The sequence below is a fragment of the Athene noctua genome, chromosome 1, assembly GCF_965140245.1.
Source record: "Athene noctua chromosome 1, bAthNoc1.hap1.1, whole genome shotgun sequence".
Taxonomy (NCBI): domain Eukaryota; kingdom Metazoa; phylum Chordata; class Aves; order Strigiformes; family Strigidae; genus Athene; species Athene noctua.
In genome coordinates, this window is record NC_134037.1 from 192,851,686 (window position 1) to 192,864,701 (window position 13,016).

Sequence of the window (13,016 nt, forward strand, 5' to 3'; positions counted from 1 at the left end):
GTAGCACATCTCCATAAAAACTGAATTAAAGTTTCAATCCTTACTATATGAAAGGCATTTCAAAATCGACACTTAAAAAAATGCACACATACTCAATAGCATGTATCAGCAAAATTAGCATAAAAATCACTAATCTTACCTAAACTGAACTCTAAAATCGGCTCATCAGGATCCTGAATGTTTCCTGTAAATCAGAAAAATTAACAAAAGATTAGCCAAACATTGCTATTCTGTGAATGCTTTCCTCATTGCAGTCATACAGAGAAAGAAGTTACAGTCATATAAAGAAAGAATTTTATATTAAAAAAATTAGTATTTTTAATTTAATGACTCATGACTGGTATTTAAAATATTTATTAGCTAATTTTTGGTACCTAAAAAAGATTTGAAAAACCTGAGCTCTCATTTTATAGGACATTTTAAAATATATAAACCTATGGAATATGGGAATAGAAAATGCCAAATCTCAGTAGAAAACAATAGAATTAAAGTCACTTAGTGACTGAACCACTATTAACTCCAAATTATTAAATCAGATATGTCTCGTCTGTGAGCAGTGAATAGGGAGAAGTTTGAGAGTACCTGTCTCTCACTAATCAAAGAACACCTCTGGGGGTTACAATCATAATTTACTCACCATAAAAGATAAGGGAGATAATTCTCAGCTCCCTGAACTATCTTGAAAGTTTTAAACAATGTCAAACAAGGAGGCTGCTAAAACTCTTCCTAGACCTTGACATTCTTTTGTTGTTTTCTCCCCCTGTTGCTTATTTTTTGACTGATAAACACAACTGCACAAAATCTAGGGTTTTTTTCTTGCCTCTCCAATTTTAATGTTTTGTCTATTTTAAAAATAAGAAAACTTTAAAAATAAGGTAAACTTAAGATCTTTTAATATTTTTGTATAATTCCTTTATCTCATTCTGTCCAGATAACCAAACACATCTAAATCTTCTAGCAATTAAAAGAAAAACACAATGTTAGTACAAGGTATATTCTGAAAGGAGCAATGGAGGAATAGCTGAGATGACTACATACCTGCTAGAGAAAGGCCTAGCATGTCAGAGGTGACATCAATGGTGGAGGCCCGTTGCACAGTGCGGGATTTTGCACCATGGCGGGGACTGTGTTCTCTTGCTGTCATTTTGTCATGAAGAACCCTTCTTTTCTTGCTGCTTGGCTTTACTGATGTTTTTTCTACAGAGTAGCAGAGTGCAGCAGGTTGTCTCCAATTGCTATTCCTCTAACAGTTCCATGCTAAGCAATAAAGAGAGCAAAAACATACACCAAAATTTTAGGTCACTATCAGCTACTGGTTTTTTTAACAGCAGCAAATCTACTGCTATAAAATTGCCTCAGGTCATTCAAATAAAACGTTCACGGTAGATCCAACGCACAGTAACTCAATTTGCATGAACTGTACATCTGTAGCATTTTACTGTGAATTGTTGATGACTGTACCACATGCAAGAAAGGCTCTTCTGTCAGAGAATGGGGGGGGGGGGGGGGGGGGGCTGAGACTCGTTAAGAGACCAGCTGCTCTTCTCCTTTGTCTAAGTTATTAAACCATCCTTAATGAAGTTTCCTGGATTCCATAATCCCTGAAGAACACAAGTAAATTTGTCAGATGGGGCCTCTGTCTGCAGAGGTAGGACAAGGGATAGGTACAAAGGGACAATAAGTAGGCAGAAAACAGCATAAAAGGGCAGGAAATGTTGTTAGTGTCAGCACACTGTGTCATTCCAGGCTCTACTGCCATGAGAGAGGGATATTGAAAACTATAAATAAAGCCTACTGGGCCAGAGGGAGGCTGAAATTCTGGGATGGTGATGAAAAGAAAAAGCAAAAGGGGATGACAGCTAATGTGGTATGTGGCAGTGTCTGTGCTCTTCCTTCACTCTACACTTTATTGGTCTACAGACATCCATGACAGTTGTTCTCCTCACAACGCCTGTAATGTGAAATGTTATGGTAGGGAAGAAATGCACAGCCTATAGAAAATTGGTTACATTGTTAAATGTGGTGCTTTTGGTTCGGCTGATAAATTTGAATGTTCCTTCTGTCAGCCATATTAACAATGCAGTTACAGAACTTTTGTATTTGTTTCATACTATTATAACAAACTCCAGTGATCTAGGAAGTGAGAAGTAAAATCTGATAAACCTGAAAGATAGCAATACACTTACTAATACCTTCACAGCAGCCCTTCATTTTACAAAACATCTGAACCATGCTGCATAATGGCAGCATATTTCTTTTCCTTTTAGATTGATGGACCTAACAATGGGCATGATGCATTCTAATTAAATAAAGACCTAGCTTTTTCTTGTGTTTTAAATAAGCATTTTAAAATTGTCTGAATGCCTCCAAAGGAACATTCAACCTGCCTAACTTAAGACTCTGAATTTAACTAGTCAGCATCTCCCTCTGCAGGATTTCAGAAGAATCACCCTCTCTCCACAGGGAACTAAGGCATCTTCTTAACTAGCACTGGTTCACTGGACATCTAAAATTCATTTGCAAGTTAGCATCTAAGACGACTGAGTTGAACACAACCGTGGCCATCTGCGTGAGAGATTTTAAATGGGGAGCTCATTCTAGGGAAAAAGGAATTTGTGCCGTGTCCACCAGATGGGCTAGTATGCTGTCACTTGGTGATTCAACTCAGGTTTATACATATAATGTCATAAGCCAATTCCAAATAGGAAAAAGGGGAATTCTTGAGTGGAAGAAGCAGAAATTGAGAGCTCTGAACATCCCATCCCCAAAGTCTTTGAAACTCAGTGACAACATATGAAACAACACTCTGCTTATAGATACAATTTATGACAGCCAAAAATTAAAGCAAGCAGTTTTCCAATTCATATGGAATCAGAGAATAGTTGAGGTTGGAAGGGATCTCTGAAGTTTATCTAATCCAACTCCCTGCTCAAAAGTAGAGTCACCTAGAGCAAGTTCCTCAGGACTGTGTTCAGTTGGTTTTGGACCAGGATGGACCTCTCTGGCCAACATGGTTGTACCAAAGTTTGATCACTCACAGTAGAAAAGCTTTTTTTTTTTTAACGGTTAAGTGGTTAAGTGGGTAGTGAAGCACCAGTTTTTCTCAAATAGTACTGAATGTCCTAAGATTTGGTCAAATAAAACTTCCATCAAAATTCTTTGCCAGTTTCCAAGTCTTTCCATTCTCCTAATTTTTCCCTTCTGTCAGCAATAGGTTTTCCTTGGTTTGCTCTTTATGTAATGTAACATTTAATGGTTTGTAAGTCCATTAAAACTTACTGCCTAATGAAACAAAACACCTACAAAATGTGCTTGCAGACATTTAGACAGGATGCCAATTGCCACTTCCCCCAAATCCTACAAATATCTCATTAGAGAATAGCATGTTCACACAGGTACAGGTCAGACAGCAGTATTCAGACTTAAAAAGTCCAGCTGTTTTTCAGCTAAAATCTCTGTAATTGCTCACATCCTTAAAAAGGGTCCATACTTGAGAAATTAAGACAGGGTCAGGTATTTTCTTTGTTTTGAAACTATTTCTATTTAAATATTACTGAGGATAATAATTTTCCAAGTCTAAGTTCTCAACTACTCATTTAAATTGCGATTTTAATTTTTTACCTAATGATACATTTTTAATTTACTTACACTGGTCATACTTACAGAGGGCTCTTTTCCTCATGTGTGGAGGGATTTTGCATATCATAACATCAGTTAAATCCACATCTAAAAAATTAACAAAATAATCAGTCTTTTTACACAGCATAAATCACAACCAACTGACGGGTACCATTCTCAGATTAACTGTAAATTTAACTTCTGATTACCAGCTCTCCCATTAAAGTTTACTGAAAACAGAAAAAGAGTATGATCCTCTGCTGGACCTCAACCAGCACTAGTCATAGCAATAGTCAGAGCAGGAGCACAGAGAAATAAGCTTATGCTGAAAAGGACTGACTTCAGGTCAGCATTTGGTGAGTGGGTAGAATAGCTGTAAGAAATTTATGTTAACATGTTTACTGAAAGGCTTGGTGCTATTAAGAAAAAGGAATGTATATGATATGTTGAGTATGAGACAGCCTTTGTTACTACACTGCTTTTCTATAGTTAAACTTGCAAAATTTTGCTCTTTGGAAGAGTTATAACTGTCACTGTCAGGAGAAAAGATCCTGTGTCAAAACACAGAAGTTCTAAAGATCAGGATGTAGGGCTCTTTCTCCATTGGGTGAAATGTGAGGTAGGCTTCTAAGAACAACACCTAGCAATAAACATACAGGAAAAGTGAATCATTTTTAAATCTCATATAGGTTAACTGAAGGTTTGTATTTGCTAGTGGTACCATCTCATTCAAGTACACTTGCATTAACAGGATATGCCTTTTAAGACCTTCCATGTATGCCATACTAAATAAAAGAGATTGCCAAATCCAGTCTGAGCTTTTTGGTTCAATCGCCAGCCCTACCAATTACCCAAGACTGCTTAAGAACATAGGTATGAGATCTTATCACTTACGGAAAGGGGTTTATCTCACCTAAACTGCATAGGAGGCAGGTTATCTGATCTCAACTCACTGCCCAGGTTCTCTGTATAGTCAATGGTGAGACAGGCACTTCCAGAGAATGAGTCACCATTTTCCAAGGTAGGTGGGATGAATCACCCCATAAAGATACCTTTCTCTCTCTAATTATAGAAAGAATTTAGATGACTAGCTTAGGCCTGATGCTGCAGCTGAGCAAACTGGATCCCTCCCACAGTTGTGCTAGCTCAGGCAGGGATGAGCCCCTCTATTCACTGCATAGCCTGACAGACCCAAATGACAGGTGCTCTGATCACTCTCTTGAGTGACAGCTGTTTCAACAATTACAACTTTATGATCATGTTTTTGATAAAAATCAATGGAGGTGGGATTCCCACCAAATTAAAGGTAGTAGTAACACACCAGACAGTTTCCTTAGATGGTACCAAAGATTGGTACCACTCCTGCAGCCAGCAATCCCAAGGAATGATGTAATTCATGTCCAAGCAAACCCTATCCTGAAGATGGCATGATGCATCCACAGCCTTTGGATTTGCCCTTACTAATCCTGCAGATAGTGGATGTTGGCAATATGTGCAGCTTTGCACTTCATGAAGTTTTGCCGCAAGCCCAATTTTCAACTGTGGCTTCAACAGTTATGAAAAGCTGCGGCTGACCCCCAATAACAGTAATAGTCATTTCTACTGTGCAGAAAAGGCTTCTGAACAAGCCTCCCTTCTATTATGTGAATATTTATTTGGTGCTCTATTAGCACAAAAGCACATGAACAGAAGAAAAGATTTTCATCAGATGCCACTTCTGGCCTGCTACCTTCAGTCTTGGCAGTTGGCCATAGGAAGCAAATGCCACTCTGCTCAGCTACACTGCTTGCAAGATCTCAAGCAAAACCGATGACCATCTTGGCCCCAAAATAATCCCTTGTTGATTAGCTTATACAACTACAAGCTAATATTCTCCTTACCTCCACAATTGTTCTAGTAAAGTGCTTTGGTCTGTCCCCTTCTTGAAAAAAATCTCCTACCAAACTACCCCTTGAAACAAACATGTCAGATGAGGACAAACCTTCTTTCACCCCAACACCTACTTTTTACACGACTAAGAAACAGGATTTTTCCAGTTCACACATCAATAAGCAGGAGAAAGAGGCTACTCCAATTATAGACTAAATCAAAACCTACTTTGAGACTGTACTTTTCTGCAGCCATAGTGCTCTGGGCTTACAGCATTTGATTGGGTAGAGAGGCATGCCAAAGCAGAAAATGCAACTGCAGTGGAAGGCTAAATGTTACCGATACATCTACATGAAGAGAATAATAAAGGAAGAGTGTGATGCCTTCTTTAATGATTGAAAAAAATGAGGATGCCATCATCTCCAAGAGAGAGTGAAAAAGTAGTTGTGGTGTATCTGCAAATACTTGTACCACTCTCTGGATTGTAAGGACTTGTACCACTCTCTGAACCTTACAAATTAGAGTTCCTGTTCCCGAATGATAATTTTAAAACATCGAGAGGGCTCCTTCAGCCAAATTCAGATAACGTCTTAGTAAAAAGTTTTTCGAAAAAGTTTTTCTGGCTGAAAATGTTTCAACTATACACGAAAAAGTGGAAATTAATACTGCCTGAAACAGTAAGTATTTTGGATCTGCAACATGGCCAGGTTTCCAACCAAGATCCTATTAACTGTATCATTATGAACAAAATAATGGAAAGGATGAAATGCCAGACTATGCTATGTTATGATTAGGCTGCCTTCCACATAAGAGCACCATCTTTTTTTTTTTTACCTCCAACCATAGAAAACCTTGCTAGTGAAACAAGATTTGCCATGCTGGCTCAAGACCAACCATCCAACAATTCCAGCATCCCATCTCCAATAGCTGTTTCAAAGAACATGCAAGGAACTTTCTTTATATATATTTATTTATATATGCTTCAAGCCCTGAGGTGAAGATCTGGATCAACTCTATGACTCATGGCTGCAGAGGCAGCGCAAGAGCAGAACACCACCTCAAAGGACAGCAGCTCCCAGCAAAAGCCTGCTAAGACCAACACTGATTAAGAGCTATCTTTTTTACAGTCTCACAAGCACTTTGCTCTTCTGTCTCATTTTGTGAGAGACTGAAGGTCCTCAGTCACACACTGATCACAACAGGAAAAGCCAGATCCATGAGCTTGACACCTTGGGACAGATTCTTCCTTCCAGCCAAACATGTGGGGGCAGCAACACAGACTACATCTACTGCAGATCCACGGGTTGACAACAATTTCACTCCACACACTCCACAATTTAGGACATTTCCCTTACCATGCCCCTCGGGAAGGCAAAAGAAAGCAGGTGGTGCCAGCATCCAATATGGACCTTTGCCTCCCACTGAAATTACTTGCCCGCCAAAAACATACTTGGCAAGTGCTAGTCTGTCAGCTCCACAAAGAGGCTGCATTTCCACCTCTCAGTCTACTCCTGAAGTCTAGGTTCCCCTCACAGGCTGGTTCAATGTCCTCCTCCTCCCACTGACCAGAATCTTGATTACCAAGTAAAAATACCAAAAGTTTGCCCTGAAGAGTCTTCTTGTCACTCTCTGAAGCCCTCCTGAGGATTTTGACCAAGTGGATGACTTCAGCAACAATAGGGAAAAGTCTTCCACAAGAAAATGAAATAAACTACTACAAGATACAGTGAATGTATTTGTGCAGTGTGGAAATCCCCAAATGCAACCTTTCAGTGTTATTTAGATAAAAGGCCAATTCAGCAGCAGAAAGTAGCTTGCTTTCTCTTTGCTTTCCTGTCTACCTTCTCCCACTTACGTACAGACAAATCTAAGTCACAAACTTTCTTCTTGATCCTTCCTTGCTATGAACTTCAACTCAATTAATCTAAAAACCTAATTTTATCTCTTTAATATATTTGAGTACTTTTTATAGAAAACTGCAATTTAGGCCACTTTGTTCTTTGTGCAAATTAAGACTATTTGTCTATATTCGCAACTGAAACACAATTAGCATCCTTAAGTTAACGAGATATTGTTTTAATTTCACTTGTCTGATGACAACACTTCTATATCTTCAGTCCTCCTTCTAAGAGCACAAAAATATGCATACCCACAGGTGGAAGTAAGCATTTGTAACACAACTGCTTGCTAACTAAAAATGAAAAAGCACAGCTCTGTTTCACTTTGCAGAACAGCTTTTATCAAGTTGATCACAGCACAATCCCATGGAAAATGATCAGTCCTGCTATAGAGCAGTTTGACAGCCAACCCTCTCAGCTTCCTCCGTTGTTTTATCAACAGAAACTGAAACAGATTAGAAATGGTCTTTACCCTAAATTATTCTTTACCCTCTTCACAAGAAGCATGCTGGGTACCTTGTGGTGAAGTTTCCTGTGCATGGGATGACTTCTCTCCTCATGATTCGGGGTTCTCACGCTACCTATACAGATACGGAAAAGCCCATGAGAACAGGGAGGAGTTTGGACTGGAAACACATTTCTGAGTTTGATCGTCCTCTAGACACCCTCCTAAACCCTGCCTGTTCCAAAGCAGACTTTCATGATGTTCACAATGCAGAAACTGCATCACTAACTGGAGAAAACAAAATGCTTAACCCCTGCTCTGAGCTCCTCCTGCTGCAGGAAAGGGTGGGGTAGGGGAACAAAGGCAGAAAAAAAATTAACAAAACCCCTCCCAACAGTTTATGACCTCAAATGGAGATGAACCAGACACATCTTAACATTAGCTGAAGATTTCATATGACTCTTGATTACAGTCAGATGGCAGTAAAAAAATCCTCAAACATATAGGCAATGAGAGAGGGGGACCACAGAAGACACAGGGATAAAAGCAATGAAACTAGATCTGTAATCAGTTTTTCTCAAGCTTGGATTACAACAAAAAGTCTAGGGAATTATCTGATATAGCTGTCTACAATACTCACCACTTTATAGACTAATGTAGCACTAATTAAAGCTAGTGTATTCTGGTCAGAACAACCCAGGAATCACAGGCTACTGTTAGCACTGTCCTCTGTGTGCTTGATGGGATCTCACATTCTACTCTGAAAGCACTGAGCTTCACCTGTGCAATGGGACTGTGCTCCAGGTCACAATGTAAACATGTGTTTACTTTCCTGACACTACATTTTCCCACATAGAAAAAATACTGTGTTAGGTCACAGGCATAACAGAAAAATCTCCCATTTTTACAAGGCAGTGCTCTGACTTGCAGTGATTCCTACACTTACTGTTTAAAACATCTATATAAATAAAACATATATAACAGCATCCAAGGACAAACCAGAAATGCATGAACTCTTTCTCTAACGTATGTGTTTTCAATAAGACGTTAATGACTCAGGAAATGAAAAAGTGTCAGGTATTTAAAAAATTTAAAATAAATGTCAGTGTGGGAGTAATATTCCACAAAGGTTATTACCAGAATTTAGGCAGCATAGCAAACCTGGAGTCTTATGTTATTAATACAAATCTGCTGATACCTATTTCTCCATCAACATTTGTTTTGTACTCCTGAACTGTTTTGTGCATGTATCTCATACCTTTTTTTTTTTTTTTTCTTACACAGTGAATGCCTAGGCTACGCCTACTGGCCATGATATTGGATGCCTTTTCAAATTCAATAATTCTATTTTGGTTCCAAATATCCCATTTCTTTGTGCTGCTTTCATTTATTCTTCCTGGAAAAGAAAATTATTTCTTTGTTTACCCTGATCTTTCTAAATCAATGAGAAAGAGGGTTGTTGTGGGCCAAGATGCTGACTGCAAGGCTCTTTCCTGGATTCCTTTCTGGAGTCATGTAAACAAGGGGTGGGAGGCTGGCACTTTGGAAGCATAAGCATCCAACTCCACACAGGCCAACAACAGTCTGTGCTTCCCACCACTGCTCCTATTTCAACAGCTCAGTGGGACAGCTGTCCCAGTGAAAGGAATCCTTTTTCATGCCAATCCTACCCTGTGGGTTAACAGTAAGCTCACCCTGTGAGATATAATGGGGGGTGGGTGAGGGTGTGTGTGTGGTGTTTGGGGGTGTTGCTTCAGTGTCTTGCCAGTTTCTGAAAATATTTTCCTTGACAATCTATTGAGGCAGCATGCAGACCCTACTTTGCTGGCCCGCCAAAGACCTCAATCTCATCTAGAAAACCTTGTCAAGATTCCTAGGATACAGGCCAAAGACCCCCAACATTTGGTTTGCTTTCTTCCCCAAGTTGTGAGGAGAAACTATGGGGTTTCATGCAGGATTCTCCACCAACTAGATAAAGGCAAAGGTGAGCTGAGATGACAGTCAAAAGGAAGTAGCACTAGTAAGTTTGAGGAAGGATGAACTGCTGAGCTGCTTCTCAAGAAGTGGTAGGACACAGGACTAAATGGAGAAAGACACTGCTCATCACCTGTCAGCCATTAGCTGTGCCTCAAGACAGGCACTGAAAGAAGAAATAAAGGTATTTCTGAGTGGGTCATGAACAAGATGCAGCCTTTATATACTCAAAAATGTTTACACATTCAAAATTGATTCAGGAGCACAGGCACTCGGTAGGAGCCAGAGGAGACTCAGGGATGACTAAAGGCACTGTGTGTTATCCTGTGTTTGCATTGCCCAGTGCAGCTGGCACACTCTGGGTCAGTGGATGCACATGTGCAGGGTTCCTCTCTGCACCCCAAACCTCTCTCCCACATGCACACACAAAACACACATACATCCCCCCGCCCTTTTCAAGACAGTTACAGCAGCTGTATTCTGAACAAGGCCAACAAGAAGGGGAAGTAGGAAATGTAGTGACAGGATCCGAGATACACTAACTTGTCCAAGCTTTTCTGCTATATACAAGGAACTGCTGCACACACCTCTTTCAGAAAAGGAAGCCACAATTTCATTTCCCAACCAAACCAGAAAACATTAAAAAGTAATTTTTCAGAGGTCTCAAAATGTCACCATCTGATGATATTGCAGGTCACAATACTGACGCTCTTCAGAAAAAACAGGTTAAGATGGTAACTTCGGAGAAACCGACATTTCTACATCTCAACATCAACAGAAGTTTTCATTTTAGTAACTCTGCTAATGAGAATTATCAGCAGTAGACAGTACATCTAGAATTTAGGTAAGAAAAGAGAAACAAGAAGATGTAAGCAAGGCCCATAGAACATACCAGGAACATAAGTAACTCTGCTGACCAACATATTTGCTTATGTGTTTTTAACACAGAATAAATTCCACCTGTATTTTAAGAGAAGGCATATTTCACCACTTTTGCAAAAAGCAAAGTCCACATCAAGTATAAACCGCACTGTTGCTAAGAGGACCTGACAATATAATTTACTAAATGGATTCTTAACTTCTAGCAGACTTACTGAAACACAACTGTGTGGGAAAGACTACATGTACTAACAGACATGGGTCATTTTAAAACACACTGGAAAAATGTTTTGAATATGCTGAAAATTGCTATATTTGATTGCTGAATTTAAAAGGCCAAAATCAGTAACACAAAACTGGAATAAATAAAGTATGCAACCTACAAAAAACCAGATCATAAGTGGCTTGTGTGTCTTTGAAGTGACCTCAAAAGAGGAAATCAGACCAAATATCACTGAAATATTTCTATGAATTTGATTACAGATCATTCTCAGGTGTTAAATCAGCAGCTTTCTATTAGAGTATCACATTGCAACAATTGTTCCCTACTTGTGAAAATTCCTTTGTGGGTTCCCAGCTCTGCCTACCAGCCTTGCTGAAATACTATATTCTTTGTTCAGGTGCAATTGAACAAAGAAGATAGTATAGAAAATAAATATGTTGTAGTGGGTATTATGATGCTAGCTCTAAGACAGAAAAGACAAAGGTATAGTTTGTAAAGAGTAACTAAAAGTATTTCTACTATTCCGATTGGTTTATTCTGTGAAGTGAGCAAACACCTGTGGAAACATAAAAATGTTGCACGTACTTACTTAGGTTCATGTTTCCTCACTTCAGCATATTACAGATTAAAGTGCTCTTTCAGACAGAGAAGGTAGCAAGTAATTGTGTAGCTGCAATATGCATTGTGCAACACTTTATTCTGCTGTAACAACATTCTTTCATCTACCAACAGACAAAGTGTAATAAATATTTCAGTCCAAAATTCAGAAAAAAATTAAGACTCCTATAGGGTATGGCCATGAATTTTTGGAGTCCAGGGCTTTTAAAAGCAATTTTCAAGTAATTTTAACCACAAACTACTGGTTTGTCTTCAGCAACTAGTACTGATCAATCTTTAGAACTGATGTAGTTTAGAGGACTTCAAAAGTTTATTTAAAAAGCATGGATGGTAGCAATGATAACAAAAAGATATAAATGCTGTGCAATGACAAAGGGCATTTTATTAGTGCTGAGTTCCTTGCAGCACTCAGTGCTCAAAAATATGAGCTTAAATGTCAGAGTTTTGTCAATTCTCCAAGCACTAACATGCCATATAAAACTGGTGTGTTACTACTGGCCAAGTTTATTTGAATCTCACTTTTTTTAAAAGCAAGTTTCACATGGATATGGAAGAGCCTGAATATGTGAAGAATGCATCCCAAATTACTTCACTTTCTTTAAGTTCATGACTAATTCACTCTCATGACTGATATATCTGACTCTCAATTTTGGCATGCTGAAGGCAAGTGACAGTGATGCCGGCTTCTCCTGCTAACTGCTGGTGCCTCCCACCAAACCTTATCAGAAATTCATAAGCATGCTACCTACCTCAGCAAACAAAGCAGCAGAGATGATGTTTCTGTCCACAGCTACCTGTCTTGATCTGCAGGCCCAGATGAGAACAGGTATCTGCATTTCAACCACACAAGTCTATAGTCCACCATCTTATCAAAGCCACTTTCAGCAACAGGTTAAACTAAGACACTGTTTTGCCAATTGTTAGGCCTAGCATAAAAAGACACAGCCAGCATAAAGATGAACCAATAACCAAATTGTATTTGATACAAAAGGGTCAGTACATGGGTGAGCGCTGGGGGTACAAACAAGTCAGCCAGATTATACATAATTGACATCAATCCCACTGACCCCAACAATGACACCGCACAACTAACAATAGGTGGAATGAATAGTGTAATGCAGTTTCCCATAGAAGGGACAAGAGACAACTGAGTCAACAAACCAAATACATAAGACCAAGGAAGCCACATACTGAATCTCTACACAGCCCACATTTACAAAGGCCAGACCTGACTGGAGCCCAGTTCCAGGGAGGGAGGAGGTCCTTCCCCAACAGGGAACTCTGCACAGGGCATCCACCTCAGACAGACACTGCCCCTCCCTGCAAGTGGTCCCAGCTTTTATCCCTCAGTGGGACACCTGACCTTTGCTTACTTAATGCAGACACCTGGGGCTCATTCACCCAATGGCTCTCCCTGCCAGGCGGGCCGCACCCTGGAGGGAAGCCCAAAGGCAAACTCACCCCCCCTTTGTGAGGGGCTGTGGGAATCACC

General features: G+C 39.6%; 1 protein-coding gene across 10 annotated transcripts in view; it reads right to left on the reverse strand.

The window, feature by feature from the left end:
- INPP4A (inositol polyphosphate-4-phosphatase type I A) overlaps positions 1–13,016 on the reverse strand; it is a 95,092-nt gene that overhangs the window by 52,441 nt on the left and 29,635 nt on the right. For 9 of the 10 annotated variants that reach the window (XM_074908484.1, XM_074908470.1, XM_074908461.1 and 6 more), the window contains exons 4-7: positions 7,902–7,966; positions 3,664–3,726; positions 1,039–1,257; positions 140–184 (exon numbers count right to left, since the gene is read on the reverse strand). In XM_074908484.1, coding sequence (XP_074764585.1) covers positions 140–184; positions 1,039–1,144 — 151 coding nt within the window. In that variant the 5' untranslated portion in view covers positions 1,145–1,257; positions 3,664–3,726; positions 7,902–7,966. Of the gene's footprint in view, positions 1–139; positions 185–1,038; positions 1,258–3,663; positions 3,727–7,901; positions 7,967–13,016 lie in introns of those variants that run through there. The other variant, XM_074908516.1, reaches the window with a different exon arrangement.